The following is a 22,158-nucleotide window of genomic DNA, read 5'->3' as shown; positions in this document are numbered from 1 at the left end:
AGCTGTACCCCTTCTTACTGGGAGTCTAACGGTGGCATTTCCTTTTTGGTTGGAGCAAGGAGTCATGCATGGCTTCATTCCTCATGCAGAGTGGTCACCCCAACACACATACACACCCCAGCACTCCACAGAGCCCCACCCTCCTCATACTCCCTCCAAGCGGCCCTTACCTGAGGCACTGCTGTTCCCGCCTCTTCTGGCTGAGCTCTCTCACTTTCTACAACCTCGGTGGGCCCGGCACCCATCTTGGCCTCATCCACACCTACTCCTTCCCCAGCAGGCACAGCTTCCTTCTCTGCCTCTGCTTCTTCCCCTGGGACCCCCTCAGTGGCGGGCACAGCCACCTCAGCATCGGCTCCAGGGAGCACCTGAACAGCCAAACACAAACAGGCAAAGTTAATATCCTCCTGGGACTCAGTGAAGCCCAGACTCAGCCTTCCAGGGTTCTCCCTCTGCCAGGGTGCCACAGACTAGCAGCTTGGCTCCTAATACACTGAATCCCAAGACTCAGTGGCAAGAATTTGCCACGTACTCATCAAAATTCTGACTTCTCCTTTTCCTGAAGGGCCAATAATTTCACGTTTCCGGCTTCAGGTGGAGCAAGCGCAGCTTGAATGGAAGAGACACAATGCCATTCGTGGAACACTGCTCAGTTGTGAAATAAAGGAAGAAGGTCATCATAAAGACAGTATTAAGAAAGCCATGCAAGATTCAAGCTGCTGCCTAGGTGGGCGTGTGAACGTGAGTTACTTCCACCCTTTGCTGGCATCTGGGACGAATTGTTGCATTGTGTGCAAAGACTCAGGATGTACATGCAGAAGGTACTTGGCTCTTGCTTTGCAGATACTTTCACTGAGTATGTATGTTCTCTTCTTTATCATCAGCGGGTCAAATGACCCTTGATCCACAGCTGTTGAAGGATTTTCACTCTTTGCAAAAAAAGCAATGCTATTTGTTCACAGAAACTCCCACTTTACCCACCTTCCTTTGGAACAGTTTCAGAACTATTTGAACCTGGTCTCCCAAATTGCAAATCTGAAGCTCCCAGATAAAGCCCTTTTAGTTCTTACAGCTCTCTGAGTTTGTTGGTTGGTTTTTTTTTTCTGAGGTCAGATGATAATGAAGGGACATGAAGTCACAGATGGAAAGAGCCAGAGGTCCAGTGCCTGTGTCCGGGAGAAAAGCCACAGGATGTGCAGAGTATCTTCATTGTGCAGTTGGAATTTGCAGAAATTATAGCTTAATTTTTTTCCCTATCAAATGTCTGCTATAACTTCTTAAATATCTTTAGAGCTATGTATTTACTAGCAAAAAGTTAAAATGTTACTTTGGGGACTCTACTGAGGACAGTGAAATAGGCTAAAAATGAGAATTTAGTTTCTAAGCTTAGAACATGGTCAAAACAGACTTTTAAGCTGTAGGTAAAACCTGAAATAATGAAATCAAGGAATTGTAATTAGAAGTTTTAGATATGAGCAAATTGGTTTGGAGCCCAGCTTTTTAATAAGATTGTACCAAACATTAGCTTAGCTGACCTGAGTCGAGAGGTTTGAATCAGAAAGACTGAGAATATTAGATAATATTAGATTGCTCTTATATATAATATCCAGGATACATATTACAAAAATCGATCTTGCCATCTGATGTGATTAGCATTAGTCAGTTCTGTTCTTCTCTGAATAAGCTCTACCTACTTTATCCCATGAAGTTGGAAACTCTAATCTTGTAGGTATTAACTCCTAAGCTCACAATACTGAAAAGGGCAACAGAGAACTGGGCTCCAGAAATGGGAGATGGGGAATAGGAATCACATTTATATCAAGGATAAAAAAAACACCTTTCCTCCTGATTTAAGTTGACAGATAATCGAATACATTAAAAATACCCTGTAATGGAATATATTTCTCTTCAGGAAAACATTTTTTTTCCTCTGGGAATAAAAAAACAGTTAACAACTATACTATTCATGCTATGTTTGATCTTACTCAGATTCTTACAAATTTATTTCCCTCTTTACGGGAGTCTCCTATTTAGGAGAATTTCATGCTTTGTGTGAAGTGTGTACGTACTCATGAACAATGACACAGCGCATACTTAGTTTTTCCACCATGTAAAGCACATAGGTTCAGAAAGGTAATTCTTTTATATGAATTGTAGCAGCCATTGAACATGAACTATACATGTTGGTGATTAACAAGATGGGGTGTGTAATAAGCATATGTAGTATATAGTTTGGTTCGTGAATAAAAATTTGTATCACAAAAGAATAAAAGCGCATCACTTAATTTACGTGAAACAGATCTTCTATGGATCTTGTCAAGAAAGTGATAATTAGAATATAAACAAGGAGGTCTCTTAATCCCAATAAAAATGAGGAGTAATTGGCTACGTGGCTTTGTTTTTATTATTAAGAGAAATCTATATGCTTTCTCCAGGACATTGAGAACTCAGAATAAACTGTAAAGATGATGTGCTTATTAAAATCAATGCATATTGGATTTAAGCATTGGAATGCAGAAGGCAAGCTACACAGTCTTTTATTTATGCTTCCAAGTTACCTGACAAAAACTACAATCCCTTGGTTTCAATAGCTTTGAACCAGCTGAACTCTAATACATACAGACAGTATGGATAGTAAATGAACAGTTAGAAAGACCCACGAATACACGGACATACCTATGACTATAGATCAGAAAGCAGCAGTTATTTCATTAGTTAATCCTCAAACTCATTACATACACATCCTTTTATTCATATTTGGTCCAAATGCATTCCACGGTGATTGAATGTTATTGAGTTGATATTGTGTCCCTGGTAGATGATACATGTTTGTTACATACAGATGGTGATATAAAAGCAATTTTTAAAACTTCTTCCATAAAGATATAATGCTGGTTATTAGCACATCATTTGAATAACTGATGCTTCACTTAATTTGGCTCTATTAGATTCCAATATCATAAGATTGACATGTATTACCTTGCTTTTTGTTAAAAAACATAAGCAGGTACTTTTAGCTGAATATGTCTTACTCCTGATAATGTAGCCACTGTGATACCAGCCACCAGCAGGTGGAGGCCAAGGGCTCTGACTGCTCAAATCATATTTCTGACCTGGCAGGAACCAATGTCCCCAGCTCAGCACTTTGGAAACTTAGCAGATCTATCATGGAAAAAAGAAAGAAAGAAAAAAATAGAGCATTTACAAATTGTTGATAAGATTCATGAAAAATATAAATCACCAAAACAATGAAATGGTGACAGAGGCAGGCTATTAAAGAAACTGACACTTGGCTTCTACAGAAGAAAAGCAGAACATGAATATTTACTTGGGAAAGGGGAAAAATCAACTCTCAGTGATCACATGATCAAAGTCTCATGGAATGACATCAATACAATGGGACAAGCCTTGGCATTGATCCTGCAAAGTAGGGAGACACACCATGGTGAGCCCAGCCAGTCCTTCCGGGATATTGTGCTATACAGTCAGGGTGACCAAGACTGAGACTCTACCATGTCACAGAAGCCATCAATGGCAGGAGAGTTTGTGATTTCTAAGATCTGCATCATGTGTTTACACTGTCCCTGGTCTGCTTGTTTTCCTGGTAATAGCACACGTGCCCATTGCCTGAACAGCCTCCCTGTCTCATGTGGCTGGGCTGCATAAGGACAGTTGAAGTACTTGGATACTCCAACTTGGGGTGAAGTTGCATACTTATTTATGGGATATACTATTTTTAACTAAGGGTAGCATTTTTCTGATTAAAATGTGAATAATATGGATTTAAAGTAGGCAAAGAAAAACTTAAGATAACTCCTTAATGTATTTTTACTTTCCAATCATACAGGTGTTCCTTAGAAAAATACTATCAAAGGCCATACAAGTAAAAAATTTTATTGACTCTTCTATTTATTTAATAATGCTCCCATCATTGAATGGGGTTTAATTTCAAGGAGATATAATCTTTCTAAAAAAATATAATTTTTAAATGATATTAACACTATGACAAAGTCCTTTGGTTTATAGCTAACTAATCATTTAGGCTATACATTTAAATGATTCTATTACTAAATTCTGTTCATTTATTTGGTTTCATTGAGGATATTTTTGAACTTTTGCCCAATGTTTTACTTGAAAATTTTCAAACAGAAAAAAATGGAAAGAATTGTAGCTACATCTGCTTGATCACATGTCTTTTACCTATCCACAGTGAGTTATCATTCAGATGGTTGGAACACAGCTTCCTAAAATACTTTTCACTTCCTCTGTGGAGTATCTAGCCCTTAGACAGCCCTCCCTGTATCTGCAAGGGATTTTCCTTAGAATTTGTTTTAAAGAAAAGCTCAGAAGTCAATCAGAACCTAGAGAACATCATTGTGGCTTCACCGAGAAGATCGCTCTACTTAGACACAGGCTACTGGGGCTGCCTTTCAGACCAACCGTGTTCGGGACACTGCCAGTCAGTCTTCAACACAAAGGTAGCGCTGAGCTCTGCCCATTCCATTCTGTTTAAAGGTGTCCCGTGGCATTGGCAGCCTCCTTTGACACATCCAGATACTTCCTTTCAAGTAAAATAATCCAGTGGGATTTTCCCCTGACCTTCATCTCAGTCATATTTTTCAATCAGCTCTCTGAGTATTGCTTGTAGTCCCATCACAAACCATAGGCAGCTGGGCCCCTGGCTTAAGTCAACTGCTGGCAATAGAGTTGCCATGGTAACATCTGTTCAAATTAGCTCTGCAACTTCCTTAAAACTGAAATTCTTCAGCAGCGATGACAAAGTTAATGAATTTTTGGTTAATTTTGCCTTTAAGATCACAGAAGAAATCCAATAACAATATATGCCAGTCAGTAAAATTGTAGTTAGTGGTTTTCCTGTAAGAGATGGGAGAAACAGAGAGGAAAATCTTGCAGAGCAAGTGTGTGTTGTGTACTCTGAGATGCGGAGATAAGCAAGGACCAGCTCGTGGCACAGTCACAGTGGACAGCCCCAGTTGGGAGTCCTGTACTTTGTCGCACAGGCTGTTTAACAAAGACACCTTCATGGCACAATGAACATTTGACCTTGCCTGGCAACACTGTCTATGGATGACACATAAAGCATGTGCTGCCACTGCTCAAACTGCCTTCCTCTAAGTGGGCTCAGAGCCTGGCTCACAGAAGGCAAAGGTAGACCAGAGGATGATCTGAACACCACCTGCATGTCATTATGTTCTGTGGGCAAAACTCCTGATCCTGCTCTTCCATGAACCATGGGCATCTCTCGTGATTGGAAACCCAAGCAGATGGCAGTATGGGGCCTGAGACTTAAAAAGAGGTGGGCGGCTGACAGCCGCATGTGAAAGAACCACCTGCCAACTTTGATTTCCCAGCCTTTGAGTAGTGTATGGCATCGGTAATGGGAAAAGACTAACTCAGGATAAATTGTCACCCCAATTATCCATTTTAAACAGAGGCTAAGGGGAAAGTCATAAACGAATTACAAAAAGAGATTTGAAAAATCATGTTTTTTTGTGGTAATCTGCAGATTTTAGATAGGAAGGGAATCTAAGATTTTATAGCTCTCACAAAGGGAGGTGGGTTCAGAAGACTGATACAGAAGGAATGAGTTCTTCAGGGCAACTGTATTGCTCAACCTTGGAACCAGTTCTCTACCCTCTCAATTCAAGGTCTTTCTCATACATCTTCAATGACACTTGCTTTCCAGACCCAGTAGATTATGCAACATTGAATTTTATGCAGCTTAACATTGAGGATACTCAAGAGTTTCTCCTTCATTTCACAAACCAGGAACTTGCACGGAGTCTCACCAAGAGACACCTCAAGTACTTGTGTTTGCATGAAAGGATTTTTAGTTGTGAGTCTAGTGGTTTTAGTCTATAAGTAGGCATTTCTGCAACCTGTTCTTTTTCAAATAATAAAGCATGTGGAATTGTTAGGAGGCATATGTTTGTGGATTAAAAGACAAGGTTTTGTTTTCATGTCATTACTTTGTGTTTGAATTGGGTAAGTCCATTCTTTTCAGTAGGTCTCAGTTTTTCTGTGAAATAGGAATAGTAACATACACTTACAATGCCCACCTAGTGAAACTGTGTGAGAAGGCTTATAAAATACCGGCCCTCAGGGTACCTGTTACTGTAACATGGCCCTATGCATTTCTTTCTTTTCTTTTTTCTCCCTTTCTTTCTTTTCTCCCTTTCTTTCTTTTCTTCCTTTCTTTCTACATAATGTTTTCATTTTGATGTTTTTGAAAAGAGAAGAAAAGAATCTCGAAATTTCCTAAGAAAGCTCAAAGGGTACATCCATCTCCATGGCTGCCATCCTACATGCACAACATTTATTTATATGTATTTATGTATGCATGTATATGTGTAAATAATTGGGGATATATATATATATATATATATATATATATATATATATATATCTCCTGAAATTTTCATTGAAAGCATGCTTTCTATATGAGCACTTAAATTTGGGAGATTACTGTATCTTAAACAAGGTCAAACAATAAATCAAACTTGCTGTTTTCTCTGGTCTTCAATGTCTTCCTCTGAAAACTGGGAGATCACATTTCAAGGGAGAGTGGAAACCTGGTTCTCCAGTTTACTCTGCACAGAAAAGGCTCCAATGCCATTTCACACACACATGACTGTCAAGGACGTCCTGAACACTCTGTTACCCATTTGGAAATCAGATGCTAGAGTCTTGTCTATTATTGCATCACTGCATGCCTGGGTAATGAACGAAGCCCAACACCTACAGAGACAATGAGAACTCTCCCATTGAAGGGAAAGTAGACAGAAAGGCTCCAGGAGGATGACACTGAGAAACTCAAGTGTGGTAGATTTGAAATTCAGAAGTATATACTTGTGGGTTTAAGATGGCCTTGACCAGTCAACCCAATCTAATGAAATAAAACACACACACACGGCAAAACTCATGAGTCTCATGAACAATGGGTCAGCTATGTTTCCTTTTCCAGGTTTATCCAGCAATCCGAAAAACATTTTATCTCTGTCTTTTCTTCGTTTATGTGTTTTGGGGACTCTGCTAGCCCTCATCGTATTGACAGCACACATTCTCCTCTAAAATAGATGGCAAAAAATGGTGTCAGCCAGTTCACGCCATTTGTGCAAAACACTAGAACGGACAGAAGCTTTGAGAAAATCAGAATTGTAAGAAAAAAGAATATATAGATAAAATGGTATTTTCTATAAACAAATGGCATGCATGATAAATTATGGGTCATCATCAAATAATACATTGTAAACTGCTCTATACTCAATCTTTATCCACTCCTTAACCTAATTACCTTATGTACATACTGAGAAAATATTCAGATCATGTTATCCTTGAAAAATACTTTCATTAGCTACCTAACATAAAAACATCTGAGAGGGAGAGATAAGAGTATTGGTTTTTAAAATGCATCCTGTAGACATGGTGGCAAGATGTAAAATTGTAGGGAAAAAAGCTAATTGTAATATTAGCTATGTGGAGAACAAAACAACAAACAGAAATGTAATTATTAAGCCTGTCTTAAAAGCCCCTGGTTTCTTTGAGAGTCACTGCTAAAATGTCCTGCTTTTGAAATTACACTCGCATTTTTTAAAAAAAATAAAACCACCGCAGACTCTACCTCCGATGAAATGCCCTCTGTGAAAAGCTGAACTAATAACCGCAGGGTGATATTTTCAGCTGCAGAAAGGATTTCCTCCAAAGGTCATGTCAGCCATCCTGACTGATGACAACCGCAGCCAGTCTGCTAATTAATGCTAGGGACAGAACCCGATGGTAATGCTCTTACGGCTGCATAACATATCTAGGAAGTGAAGAGGCCCTTTCTTACAAGAAATAATCCTAATAACAAATTATATTATTATTATCAGCAGTAAAAAGCTATATATTTACCATAGAAAACAAAAAAATACATTCTGTGTGATGCTATTCTTCTAAGTAGAAGCAAAGATGAAGGGAAGGACTGATTTCGTCCTAGGTTGCCTTTTCCCAAAACATGGAAGGCAGTCACTTTTGATGAGGACCAGGCCAACTGAATAGCAGCAGGAGGCCTCCTCTTGCTGAACACACTATCGTTTTCTGTCCGTATGGAGAAATGAAGTTGATGAATGCTTCCTTTTTGGAGAGGGTGATCACACTGTGAATTCTACACCTGTTGTTGTAACATCACCTGTGGGTTTCAGGCTGTGTCTGAATCCTTCAAAAGATTCTGCAAATGGCCTCATCTTTTCACAAGGAATTGAAATTTGTGATTCTCTAGGATGAAGACTTTTTCTAATTACCTCCTTATCCAATAGGAGGGAAACTTGTTTTAGTTAATGGTTGATAGCATGTCAAATTTTTCCATTATCACTCATAATTTAAAATTTTGCAAATTATGTATATGTTGGATATACCTGCTTTGAAAATCCAAAATCTGAAGTGCTCATAAATGAAAATTCCACATCTGACCTCATGGAAGAGATCACAGTCAAAATGTAGGCACACTAAAGCGCTGTATAAAATGTTTGCTTAAAGGTTATTTGTATATGATATATATGAAACCAAAAGTGAATTTCATATTTAGACATAGGTACAGCCCTTAAGGTATTTCATTAAATATATGAAAATATTCTCAAATCCACAAAATGCCTAAATCCCAAACAACTATTATCTCAAGAACCTTGGGTAAGAGACATTCAGTCTGTATATTGTTTTAGATTCTATAGGTACCTAGTACTTGTTACCTACCAATGCTAATTGGAAGTCCAATGAACTGGGATTCTGTAAGAAACTTAGAGTTACCTAGAGAAATGGGTTAAAATGAGGAAGAGTGTGGAAGCTCTGGGACCACTGAAGTCTGAGAAGGAATCACAGAGGATTAACATTCGAGCCTGCATTTAGCACACCAGTCAATTCCAGGTCTCTCCCTGCTGTACAGCATCATGCTGTCCTTGCTCAAAAAGCCTGGCGTTGTGCCTGACATGAGGACAGGAATTAACCTAGTTTAAAAGTGCTGATGAAGATGAATCCCTATTCAAAACAGGGATTTGAGGAAAAAATGTTCAGAACTGATGTAGTTTCTCTTAGACCTGTATCCATCATTCTATCTCCTTAGCCCTGATCCTATTCTCATTAAAATTAATTCTCTAAATTCTAAGAATAGTGATAAAAATCAACACATTTCCTTTTGTTGTTTAAATACTATTACAGCCAAGATGGGTAGACATGTCACAAACATCAAATGAAAATGTCATGTCTATGCTACTCATCTGTTGAGATCACAAGTACCATGGGAGGGACAGTTACAAAAACCAACCTGGACATGACACTTTCAGGCCTGGAGTCAATGAAAGCAATGCTTCTAGTAGAGATCTGATCTAGCTTAACAGATTTCTTAAATTCAGTATAAAACCTTTTTAAATGGACAATGTGGCACTTTTTTCTTTGGTCATTTAGTATTTTCCATCACTATCTTTCCTTATTGCTTTTTTTCTATTTTGTTAATGAATGATTGGTTTGACAAATGACTCTCCCATATCCCATTAGAAATCCCAAAGGCACCAAGCGCATAAAATCTAACTTTCATTTCTCTATGTATCTAATACAGGATGCGTCATTTTTGGTAATAATGAAATTGGGTTTCCTATTTGTACAAATCCTGTGAAGGCTACAAATGACCTGCTCGAAACCCTTGTCTGATATTTCACTGCATTTCATAAATAAGCCATTTTTGATCTTTCAATGCTTTCATGGATGTTACATGATCCAGCTCAGTTTGAAGCAAGTATTAGAGCTCAGCTTGGTTCATAATGTGCTGCTTTTTAAGTTTTTATTAATATAAAGAGAACAAATTTCTTGTAGTTCACAGGTATCATCCCAAGAAGACTATCATACCTTCCTCCCTCAGTTTTCCTTCATTTTTTTCCTTTCATTTTTTTAAAGACACAGTTTCAACCAATTCTATACTCACAAGCTTAATACACCACTAACCATATTCAATAAGTAAAAAGGCAGTTCCACAGGACTATTAAAAAAAGGATCACAAACAACAATAACATAACAAGTTATCATGGCTACATGGATCTGGTAAGTGCTGATGGCCAGGAAGCCTGTCTTAATCTTAGCACAAAGGTCCCTCTTTGTATCATCCAGCATTAAACTTGTCTTGGAACAAGCAAATGGTTGCACATATAGGAATCCTCAGAGATTCATAGATTTGTAATACAAGGTTTCAGTCTTGCATTGAACCTTAACCAACCTACCGAATTAATGTTGTAAGTAATCACTACCCAGACATAACAAACAAAGTTACTGTCCTGTGTATCACATTAAGTGGGTCCCTAATGCAAGGCACATCTGTAGTCATCACAGTCTGTTTACCCATCTACAGAGAACAGGAGAGTACCAAAAATAAATAAAGAAAGAAAGAAAGAATCAATACGTACTTCAAAGATAGCTACATCTGTGGATACCAGGGAGTATTCTCTAGATTGTAAAATCAGTTCTCCACATAGATTCTATTTTGAAAAGTGAAATGGGATGGAGTTTATCATCCAAGCCATGAAGGGTATTTGAGTTTGGGGAGCCATAACCAATGAAGGGAAGCGTGGATGAGAGATGACACGTGAGGTCATGAGGTGAGCATGGCAGTGCGAGTGGGGCAGGTGGAGAGGGAGGAAGGTGGTGCTCACCACTGCCTCCTCCACTGGCTCCTCAGCCCGAGTGTCCAGTCCCAGGTCCAGTCCAGCAGCAGACGCAGCAGCAGTGGGCTCCTCTGCCTTTGGCTCCGTGGCTGGAGCCTGCTCAGATTCAGCCTTTGATTATTTAATTTTGTGGTTAGAGGGAAAAGATTCAACATGTGAATAGATAACATGAAAGAATACTGGACAGTTCCTATTCTCTTGGACAAACTGCCCCATTGAACCTGCTGGAGAAATTTCCCCCATTTGGCATCAAGGACCTTTACAGAACTTCGAATCCTAGGAACAAAATCTAAAGCTTCTTTTTACAATCAGCAAACACTGCCATTCCCTTTGTCATCAGGCAGACTTAGGGAAGTGGGAGGATATATAGAGAGAGATCACAGAATTTGAAGGCATTTAAAAGCTCAAGGAGTCATCCTAAAATTGAGACCAAAATGCACCAACCCACTCACTGTGTCACCATGCAGCTGGTGAGTCACTCCTGCAGCTAAGAAAAGCAGGTCCAGCCGCCTGACGGCCACATTCACTGATTTTGTGCATTCTTGTTCAGGTCCTTATTCTATTTCTCCCTCCAACCAAATTCTTAGCCCTTAATGTATTTCATATAATGAAGTAATTCATTAAAGAATGGCAGAGTGGTATTCTCTGTGGTATCAATTAGACTGTTTTAATTGTGTGGCCATTGTAAGGTCTCTTTCTCCCACTGTGACTTCTGCATACAGATGTCATCTTAATTTCAATAACATGCTGAGTCAGGCCTCTGGCATCTCTTAGGGCAAGACCAATTTAGTTTTAAAATTAATATCAAATAGTAACAGACCCTTAGCAACACCACAGCTGATACATATGTTCCCACAGCTACCAAAAATATTTTTATAATTCTTATTAATACACATAGCATATTTAACAAGACTGTTTCACTAAGCAAATGGACATTGGAGGGCTCATTAAGTTCCCTTTCCATCTGAAAAATTATTAAAACGTTTAGAAGTGTTTTCCCATGAAAGTTAGTGTCCTCCAATTAACATTTTAGTGGGGGGAATCAGTAACATCCACTATACTCTGCCAATACCAAATGGCCCCCATGCTTTTTCCTGCATACACAGATGACAAGTTCTCTAGGAGAGGGATATAAAAACTGTGCTGAAATAACAGGAAATGAATAATGAGTAGCTTAGAGTTGGACAAATAAAATATTTGTCTTATGCTCCCACCAAGTCATTCATTGCGATGCCTGCCACCAGTATATAGCCATTCTTTGCAAAGGGCATAATAAAATCAAAGGACACTTTGGTAGATAAGTGTGCAGAGATTTTATATTTTTATGGGCTTTTATAACTGTTAAGTGCAGGTCTGACACAATTTTTAAGAAAGAATGAGATAAAAATCACTCTCATAGTCTATTGGGAATCCTTTATGGGAAAAGATTACACTTTTATTGTTCAAAAAGACTTATCTTCCTAATAGAACATGTTTTCACAGTAGTTCAGGGTATGATCCTACCATTTGGGAAAGCAAAGTAATTTCCAAGAGAGGGTATCATCAAATGACCTACACAAAGGTAATCTGACAAAGAGCCAAGAAATCCAGAAGCAGATATTGCTCCTTGGCAAACTGAATATATGCTACAGAAAAGTATAAAGCCAAAAGAGAAACCAAGAGAAGTTCTAAAATGCACATCAAATAGATACAGCACTGTGCATTTACAAAAACAAAGAAACAATTCAAGATGAAAAATATTTTTTTTATCACAGTTTGGGTTTATTGGAAGTCTGGGAAAGTTCTGAAGTCTTCGATAAGGTAAGAGTCGGGGTGATTCCTTAAATGAGTCTAACTGCACTTGTGTGCAGATGTTAGACAACACCACAACACAAAAGACACAAGTTTGGGTTTTGCTCTCACAAGCTACAGCATGTTTCACTACCTGGCAATATCACAATACACAGTAGAAAATGGCGTTCAACCTAACTCAAATCCCAGGTGCACTGAATAATGGGTAAGGATACAGCCTGTTTGTACATAAAGCCAGGTACTCACATATAGAAACAGAAGTCACCCTTTTGTTCCTTTCAAGGTAAAGGAGTTTATGATACACACACACACACACATACACACACACACACACACACATATATGACTGCAAACATTTTTGTCTTGTTAGAGAGAAAAAACAAAAGTGAATTCTGGTATTTCCTGGAAAGAGCTAAAGCAGTGTTGTAGCAATAGTGCCCCACTCGTTTTATATTGTTACCAAAAGCCTCCCTTGACAGACCTGGCTAATGGATTCACAGAAGACCAAGCCTACTGTCCAATGCTGTAATGATCTGTCTATTGCTGGAGGAAGAATCAATACACAGAGAAGAGTTGGACCCTTTACATTTATTGATGACAGCAGGATGTTGCAATGGTGCAAGTCTGAGAATCAAACAATCCTCCCTTTAGAATAACATCAGCAGGGCAGACCTGTGGCACTTTGTATCCACTTTGATAAGATCAGATCAGATCGATGTTGAGATTGAAGAGACAGGTTTGGAGAACGGGGTTAGGGGTTGAATCACATTCCAACATGGCATTTGCCTTCTAGTTTGTTTCTTCAATCCTGGGAAAGCTAATTTAGTAAGAACTGAGAAAGGATTTTATAGAAACCTGAGCACTCAGGAAGGTTTGCAGATTCACAAAGCATTTAAGCTTGGAATCAAGGCATGTTTCGGGGGAGCCATGAGACACATATTGGGAGATGTGCAGTGATGACCAACTCCAACCACTGCTGAGCTCAGAACAGTTAACAAACTGAACACCACGGAGGTTTCCTGCTCCTGAGAACCTCAATAATCACAGACGTGGGTACACTGTGATTACTCAGCTTCTTACAAGGCAGAGCCAAGTCAGTAAGATATGCAGCACTGGGCATGACAAAGACAGCTTCCCCAGCAGAAAGCAGGGAAAAGATGCTTCAGACAATGCTCACTAACGAAAAGAGAGAGCAGGCACTGCCACTCCTGGAACCAGCTGTGGAGGGACAGATGTCCAGAGAAACTTAAAAGTCACTGGATTCCAGTACGACTTTTGCACCAAAGTAGAAAGTGTTTGTTCAATTACATGCAATAACCTTTCCTTATACAGTGTTTCACAACGTTTCCTAATCCATTCACAGTTAGTAAGGATCACATTTTCCAGCTCCATCACTCTGGATAAGAATTTCCAATGAACATGAATGAATGTCTTGCTACCTCTATTACTGATGCCAACACAAATTTAAAGATTTATTTATTTATTGGAAAGGCAGAGTAAGAGAGAAGCAGAGACACAACACCACACACACACACACACAGATTTTCTACCCAATGGATCATTCTCCAAATGTCTGCAACAATCAGGGCTGGGCAAGGTTGAAGCCAGGAACTCCTGGCAAGGGACCCATGTGTGTGATAGGAACCCAAGATGTTGGGATGCATCCATGGCCCACCAGGTGAGTTAACAGGAAGTTGAATCAGCAGCACAGACCTCTTAGGATTCAAACCAGGGATGTAGCTATCTCATGTAGTGAGTGGCTTAACCCACTATGCCACAATGCCCACCACAATGTCAGTATAATTTGTATTTGAAACATTGTCATTTATTCAGAAGCCACAGGAGATCTGCTTTTCACCTGGTTATCTAAAAAGTAAAAGTAGCCCAGCAGGGACAAGCTCACATGTGACATCTGTTCAGGATTCTGCATTCAACTCTTCTGATAAGCTGCCACTGCTACTAAGTCTCTTGTGAAACTTCTACATTGATCTTAAAAGACTCCTGTAAGCACCAAGAGTAACAGCTACCAAGAGCAACCAATTCCATAAGCAAGCTTTTCTCATTTGTTGTCAAATTAGGATTTTCAACTCTACGATGAAATTATTTTTCTAAAGCAAAATGAAAGGATGATGAAAATGAAGGAACCTATTTTGCAGCAAGAATTCTTAAGGCACTTCATTTCAGTCCTATAGGTTAAGTGTCGGGCAAAGATGCATGTCTTGATGGGTTCATTGTTTTTCATTACAGCCCATAATTAAGAGATTTGGGTTTTTTTGTGGGCCTAGATCTCTGGCCTGCATGAATCAAAAAAAATTAAACTCTTAAATAAATTGAGATTTTAGAAATGCTTTCCTTACTGATTTCTAGAAAAGAGGGTATAACTAGCAACACATCCAAAAGATCATATATGGGATTTATCCCAAGGATGCAACATTCATAAACCAATAAATGCGATAAATCACACCAACAGATTCAAGAACAGAAATAATGCAATCTCTCAACAGAAGAAGAAAAAGATTCAACACCCCTTTGCAAGAAAAATTCTCAACAAATTTGATGTATGTACAAGGAACATATCTCAAAATTATAATAGCTATATGACACAAACCAACACCCAACAGCATACTGAATGTGGAAAGGTTAAAAGATTTTTTCCTCTCTTGATATGAAAAAAAAGACGATACTCATCTTTACCAATAATATTCAATCCAGTATTTTAAAAAATACTTATTTATTTGAAAGTGTCAGAGAGAGAAATATAAAGAGGTATTCAATTCACTGATGTATGCTCAAAAATGGCCAGATTGGCTAGAGCCAGATTAGACCAAGGCCAGGAGCCTAGAGCTTCATCCAGGTCTCTTATGTGGGAACACAGGCCAAGCACTTGAACCATCTTATGCTGTTTTCCCATGTGCATTAGGAGGGAGTTGGACTGGAAGTGGAGTTGCCAGGATTCGAATTACCACCCATATGGATTGTTAGCACTGCAGACAGAGCCTAATCCAATATTTCACAGGGCTGGCTTCTCGGCAAAGTGTAGGACACACCGACAAGAGCGATTATGGAGGATAAAGGGCATAAAGATCTGAAAACACCATGCTTGCAGATGATTTTGTACCTGGAAAAGCCTAAACATTCCACTCAATATGAACATGAAGTGGTGATTATTTAAGGTGAGGAGGGGTGGAAGAGGAACAGAGTGTCTGCATAATCAGCAGAAAATCAGAGATTGAAGGGAAAAGTTCCAGTGTTTCACAGCATAGTGAGATTACAATTCACAACAGCCTTGTTTGTATTTCATGAACTAAGAGAAGAAAGGAAGAAGCCCCAAGCCTCCAACCACAAAGTGGCATCAAGGAAGTCAATGCTGATTACCGTGTTTTGAATGGTGCACGTTACATCAGGCATTGAAACATCATACCATGGCCCATGAACACGCATACTTACTGTTAACAATAATTTTTTTTAAAAAAGCAACTGTTTTTAAACAGGCTGCTGCAGAAAACCCAACTGGATATTCCAACTCTGAACTTGAATGTTTGACTCAGATCAAAACAGTCAGCATTGATTAATAACCTCCCCTCCCCAAACACACAGTGAATCAACTTACCAAGTTGCAGATCATACTCTGGTCTGTTTGCATTGTGAATAATGAAGTGTCCTGGGGCTGAAAATTGAGGAGAAAAGAAGATTCTTTTTTTGAATAAGTTACCAAAAAGTACGTCAATTAATAAGTTCAAACAATTTTGTCTGCTTTATCATTATTATTTTTTAAATCTCCTTTTGGGGCTGGTGAGATGGCTCAATTGACTAATGCTCCAACTGCAAGTGCTGGCATCTCATATGGGTGCTGGTTTATGTTCTGGCTGCTCTATTTCCCATCTAGCTCCTTGCCGGTAGACTGGGAAAGCAGTGGAGGATGGCCTAAAGTCAAAAGACAAACGAACAAGATCCACAATTATGATCTCAAAGGAAGACAAAAAGTTGGCATGAAAAGCGACCTGACTTCTTATAGCATCTATATCCTTCTAGCATCATTATGGAGTGGTGGGATGGCTACACTGGAACTTTTATCACAGGAAGGCCAGAAAACAAAAGGCAGGAAGAGGGAAAAATGTAGACACTTCAAGTCCTCACTTTCTAGAGAAATGAGTCAGGAGATAATGCTTTAGAAATTAAGGAATAGCATGGTAAGGACCCAGGCACACATCTGGAGCAAAACCAGTGAATCTGTTAAAAGAAGTGAAGATACCCAAGAGAACAGTGAGAGTTTAGGATGGTTTTATTTCAAAATGAAAATTCTTATAATATCTTTAGCATTTAAATCGATGTTAAACTAGAAATGGATCATTTAGCTTATAATCCTAATTTCAGGGAAGGAAGAAGTCCATTATCATGTCAGTTTATGCTTATGCATATCTGTACTTAGGTTAGTGAGTGACATCTTTATAGAAAGGAAACACGGGAGAAAATATAAAACCTGATAATAAGGAATCTTATATGTTGTAGCCTAATAAACCCATCTATTCTTAGAGTTGTAAATGTGAAAACTATCAGAAACTGTGCATGTCTGATATTCTGAGCTAAAGCATTCATCACTGAGAAATTTCCACCTGAGGTTTCCCTTAAAGAGGTTGCTAGAACTGAGTCCAGGATCTCCATGGTCATGTGGCCTGCTGCCCACATGGGTTATCTATATGCTAGAACATGTGCAGTGAATGCTGAAGTCCATTGAGTACTTCCTTATTCGTGGACATCCAAGGGAAATATTGCCTCCCTGGAAAGGGCTAAATGTGGTTTCTCATCTCCCAGACAAAGCTCCTTTCTGAAGTACCACTGGAAAGCTGACCTTGTAGGTAGTTCCTATGAGTCTTTAAAATGGGGCTCCTACAAACCTTTCAGTATTTTCTAGAGATTCATCTTACCAGGTCAAAACAAGACAAACTCTTCTTCTTTTTTTTTAATTATTTGCAAATCAGAGCTATAGCCCGAGAAGGAAAAGACAGAAGGAGGGAGAGAACTCCCATCTGCTAGTTCACTCCTCAGATGGTCTTGAACTGAGCCAGGACAGGCTAGAGCCAGGAACTTCTTCCAGGACTTCCACATGTGTGGCATGCATGCAAGCACTTGGGCCATCTTCTGCAGTTTTCCCCAGGCTATTAGCAAGGAGCTGGATACCAGAAAGGGAGCAACAGGCATTTGAGTCCGCACCCATATGGGATGCTGGTATCTTAGGAGATGGTCTTATCTGCTTCACCACAAAGCCAGCCCCCAGCCTGCACTTCAAACTAAAGCAAGTAGCTCACTTAGTTCCAGACAACTCCCAGTTTCTAGTAGGAAAATCAGAAGATAGACGCCCACAGTACAACCCATAATATTAATGACAGCTAAATAAAGTCACATGATAGTATGTGCAAAGGTACTAGGCAATGTGTTCTATCTAACTCTTCATGATAGTCCTATGACACTGCTACCCTTCTGTATCCATTGCTCAGTTTGTGCTGATACCCTTCATGCTATACTAGGTAGCACAGAAACTTGCACACACACACACACACACACACACACACACACACACAACCCACACCAATCCCAGAAGATGCATTTTGCTAGAAATTTACTTCCTTACCTGTGCAAATCCATTAAAGGAACCACCAGAAGCCTAAACAGAAACAGAAATTACACTGTGTTATTTTCTTCCCATTAGCTTTGCATGATGAGTAAATACCCAAGAGACAAGTTGGAGAGTAAAGATGACACAGATTTAAAAATAATACAAACGGCTACTGTGCATTAAAGTGCTTAGGAAATGCAAAAGAAAGCCATACTGTATTATTTTAAATAGGCTGAAAAAAGATTAACTTAAAATCATTGTTGTAATATGGCTCAATGTTAATCAACTTTTACTTTCTCAGTAATGAGAGGGTGATTTCAGGAAAAAACCTGAAGGATTTAATACTTTTTTTTCCAGATCATTGACAGAATCTGGAAGAAGTTTTTCCAGTGTTTCTATAATATATCATTTTGATTAACAGAAATTACAACATTCTAGCTTCAAGGTAACATCTCCTATGTTCTTAGTGGACAACAAACTTTCACTTCAAGAAAAGTAAATAGATCTGCAGTACTGTTGATTTAGCAAATGTTGATGCCAGAAAGATAAAAATGAAATTATAAAGGATCACTTCAGAAAACAGGATGGTAAAATAGACACTCCTCAGTGCCAACACACTCATTCTGCTTTTGGGGAGACTGTTTTTTTCAGCCTATTTTGGTTTGTTTTGCACAAATTTCAAGAAGAACACAACAGGCATTGGAGAAGAGAGATGGATAATCAAACAGGTGAGAGACATTAGGAAAAAAAACAGCACCTACAGAAGTCTTTGGCTAGTCTATACTACAAACTGGGATGAGTACCTCATCTCTATCAGCCTCTATTGCTTGGTATAACCATCCGTATCTCTGGTTAGCAATTTCATCTTCAGATAAATCTGAGTTGCTGGTGTCCTTGTCTTGGGAACTAGTAGAACCTTCAGTGCTAGTGTTCCAGGCTGTTCCTGGAGCCAACGGCCTAGATGTTTCCTGACTTTGCGCTGAACAGTTAACAATATCTTGTTGCCCAGATCCCGCTGCTACCAAGTCCATCTCCACTGCTTCCTTGATCTTGACTGTATCTAAATGTTCCCAGAAACTATCTAAGCCTCCTGATCCTGCGGGGGGCCAAGGGTTGTCAGAATCTGGCCAATTGGCAAATGCACTTGCTTGGCCACCTGAGACACTACAAAATCCTGGCATGTCCACATTATTCATTGCTGACGCCAAGCTTGACTGCCAGTGTTGACCCGGGTCTGTTCCACAAGGGTCTGTTTTAACAATACTTGGCAACTTAATGGCATGACTACAATTCCCAGCCACTATACTCTCAAACTCCTCCACTAATGAATCTGCTACCTGACATGAACACAACTCTGTTCTTCTTGCATTAGTTTCTGGCTGAAAATTAAGATCAATCTTAGTCTGAACTGCCACTTCACATGCTATTGGTAAAACAACAGCCTGATTTTTGTCCTTGTCATCCTGAGAAGCATTTGGCACAGTGTCACACTGAATTTTTTCAGCATCTGAACTGTCTTGTGCTTGGTGATATATTAAAGAGTGGTTGTTGGGAGGGTCTATTAAATTTTTCTTTGTGTCTTTTCTAGCTAACTCCCGTCCCTCATCTTCAATATTAGGTTCAGAGTTGGTCTGGAGAGGTAGGCTCAAGCCATGTGTGTGACTGGCAGGGTTAACTCCAGAGCTCTCTCTAACCACACAATTTTTAATTCCTACTTGAAACTCATCAGGTAGCCCTTGGTCTTTGCCATTAGTTTCATCTATTGTATCTACTCTTTCCATGCCTTTCTCTAACAGGTCAGTATTTTCAAAATAATTTTGATTTGTTTCTATACTCTTGTCACATCTTACTTCTAGATTTTCACTGCTTTCTATTCCACTAATTTTTAAGGTTCCCAGATCTTGCTTTCCTATTGGCTTAGGATCTACTTTCCCATTTCCTGTATTTTCAAGTGCTTTCTCCTCAAATTCCTCATCACCTCTTAGAGCCTCGGTATCAGTAACTCCAGTGTCTACCTTTTGACACGTCTCCACACCTGCCCACACAGAATCTTCAAACTTCTGTTTCTTTTCTTGTTCGTCATCTGACTTGTGAACATCTTCATGATTTTCTTTGAAGAGGCCAGCTGTATCCATGACTGGAACCTCTGTATCAAGTAGGTCATGTGGCTGCTCTATCTCCATACCAGCAGCCATGGCAACTCCAGTTGTGGATACAAGGTCTGGGGACAGTTGTCTGTTTCCATCTGGAGGGGCTGGCCCCAGGTCACGCTCACCCTGTTCAGCAACTGTGGGCCAATCGGCAGAAGAGAGCATGGCAGTGGATAATTTCATGTCTTGCTCTGCTCCAGAGAGACCTGCAGAGTCATCTTGAGATGTACCTGGAGAAACTTCCTGGCTGACACTGTCTGTACTAGCTTCAGGGCCCCAAGGACAAGCACCTATATCAATTTGAGATTTTTGAATTTCTTCGGCCAACCCACTCTCTGGAGTTTCCTCCATGATCAGGTTACACAATGAAAGACTTTTTGAAGAATCAGTCTTTAAAATATGGAGAGGAGCAAAGAAAAAAAGAAACATAAGATGAGATAGGCACAAGATTGGATGAGAAACACAAACTAGTTAATCATGTAGCACTAATTAAGGAAAACCAGAACGTGTTAAAAAAATTGTCTTAAGGTTAAACCTATCAGTAGTAATGTTATAGTGGAAATATCCATTCTATATGATACAATGCATATTACATTTTTAAAAATCCAGAATTTCCTGGATATTTACCTACCGGCTGTGCCAAATCAGTGCTTGTCTGTATGGATAAAAGAAAAAAAAAAAAAAGAATGATGAGAAAAGTGAAAAGAGAAAAGGAACAGTTTCCAAGTACATTAAAGTCCCATGCTGTCTGGAATCAACATTTTACCGGTTTGATATTAAATTATAAAACTTACTTTGGGATAGGATAATTTTTATTCAATATTATTTATAAATACTATTGAAAAGACAATTAAAACACTAAGAGGTCCCCAGATCTAGGCAATGGCCTAGGTTTGCTAGGAGAAAAGCTGGTAGGCATCCTGGGCCTGGTTAATGCCAAATTAGTGTTAACTATACCAGTGTGCCAACATAGTCACCTATTCTATTCTGTTTTTTTTTTTTTTTATGTGAGGAGGGACAGATACTGGCACACTAACAGGGGTCTGGGGATTTGCATGTGAGTGTGTGTGGGTCCTGGGTAGGCAGGCAGGACCTCAGGCTGGCATTTTATACCACCAGATGATCGGGCATGGGGGGCTGTGGATTGCTCAGGTCTGGAGATGTGTGGTAGGGAGGACTGCTGAGGAACATGGCAGGTGAGGAATGACTTCTGGGGGACTTCCGTCAATACAGCTGCTGCACTTGCAGGTAACAGGGGGGCTGAGACCAAGTGGTTTAGAGGGGGGAAACTGGAGGTGCTTAGGGGGCCAAACCAATATCTCCACACACGGGAGACATGAGCGGGGATTGTTGGTACCAACCGCCTACTGACGCACATGGGAGCCATGGCTTGGGGGCCTGCCTGGCAGGGCTCAACCACAGTACCCACCAGTAAGTGTTGGGGCTGGGGGTGGACCATGTTGGGCTGGGTCATAACACTAACCAGCTCATGAGAGGACTGGGTCTGGTGGTAGATTCTGTGGGGAATTGTGGGCTCACCCCTGTGGGACTGCCATACCAGCTGATTTGCTTGAGGGTTGGGGTGGTGACAGGCTGAGCTAGGCATGACTGTGGAACTCCAACACTCATGCATACTGGGGTTGGGAACAGGCTGGTCCGAGCTGGTCCAGGCTGTAACACCCACAGCACACCCAAGAATTGGGTTGACACCCATACAAAGGTTGACACCAGGGGGCAAACTGCCAGGTAAGGGCCTAGCAACTCCAGCATGCATGAGATATGGGTCTGGGAGTGGGCCGAGTGGGGGAACTTGAGGAACTCCCTGGTGGGCCATTGCTCCCACTATTGAGTATGTGAGTCAGGGCTTGGTGTTGGCCAGGCTGTGCATAGCTGCTTC

At 39.9% G+C, this 22,158-nt stretch overlaps 1 protein-coding gene across 4 annotated transcripts in view; it reads right to left on the bottom strand.

Annotated features, from left to right (window-relative positions):
• AMPH (amphiphysin) overlaps window positions 1-22,158 on the bottom strand; it is a 135,973-nt gene that overhangs the window by 9,207 nt on the left and 104,608 nt on the right. Inside the window, exons 14-19 of one of the 4 annotated variants that reach the window (XM_058678213.1) lie at window positions 20,893-20,916; window positions 20,127-20,651; window positions 18,127-18,159; window positions 16,108-16,164; window positions 10,695-10,817; window positions 171-368 (exon numbers count right to left, since the gene is read on the bottom strand). In XM_058678213.1, the coding sequence (XP_058534196.1) occupies window positions 171-368; window positions 10,695-10,817; window positions 16,108-16,164; window positions 18,127-18,159; window positions 20,127-20,651; window positions 20,893-20,916 (960 nt within the window). The remainder of the gene's footprint in view (window positions 1-170; window positions 369-10,694; window positions 10,818-16,107; window positions 16,165-18,126; window positions 18,160-20,126; window positions 20,652-20,892; window positions 20,917-22,158) is intronic. The other 3 variants (XM_058678214.1, XM_058678215.1, XM_058678216.1) reach the window with 3 other exon arrangements.

This window comes from Ochotona princeps, chromosome 20 (genome assembly GCF_030435755.1).
Source record: "Ochotona princeps isolate mOchPri1 chromosome 20, mOchPri1.hap1, whole genome shotgun sequence".
In the NCBI taxonomy this organism is placed as follows: domain Eukaryota; kingdom Metazoa; phylum Chordata; class Mammalia; order Lagomorpha; family Ochotonidae; genus Ochotona; species Ochotona princeps.
The sequence above is the reverse complement of the archived record's forward strand: the minus strand, read 5'-3'. Positions and strand labels throughout refer to the sequence as shown.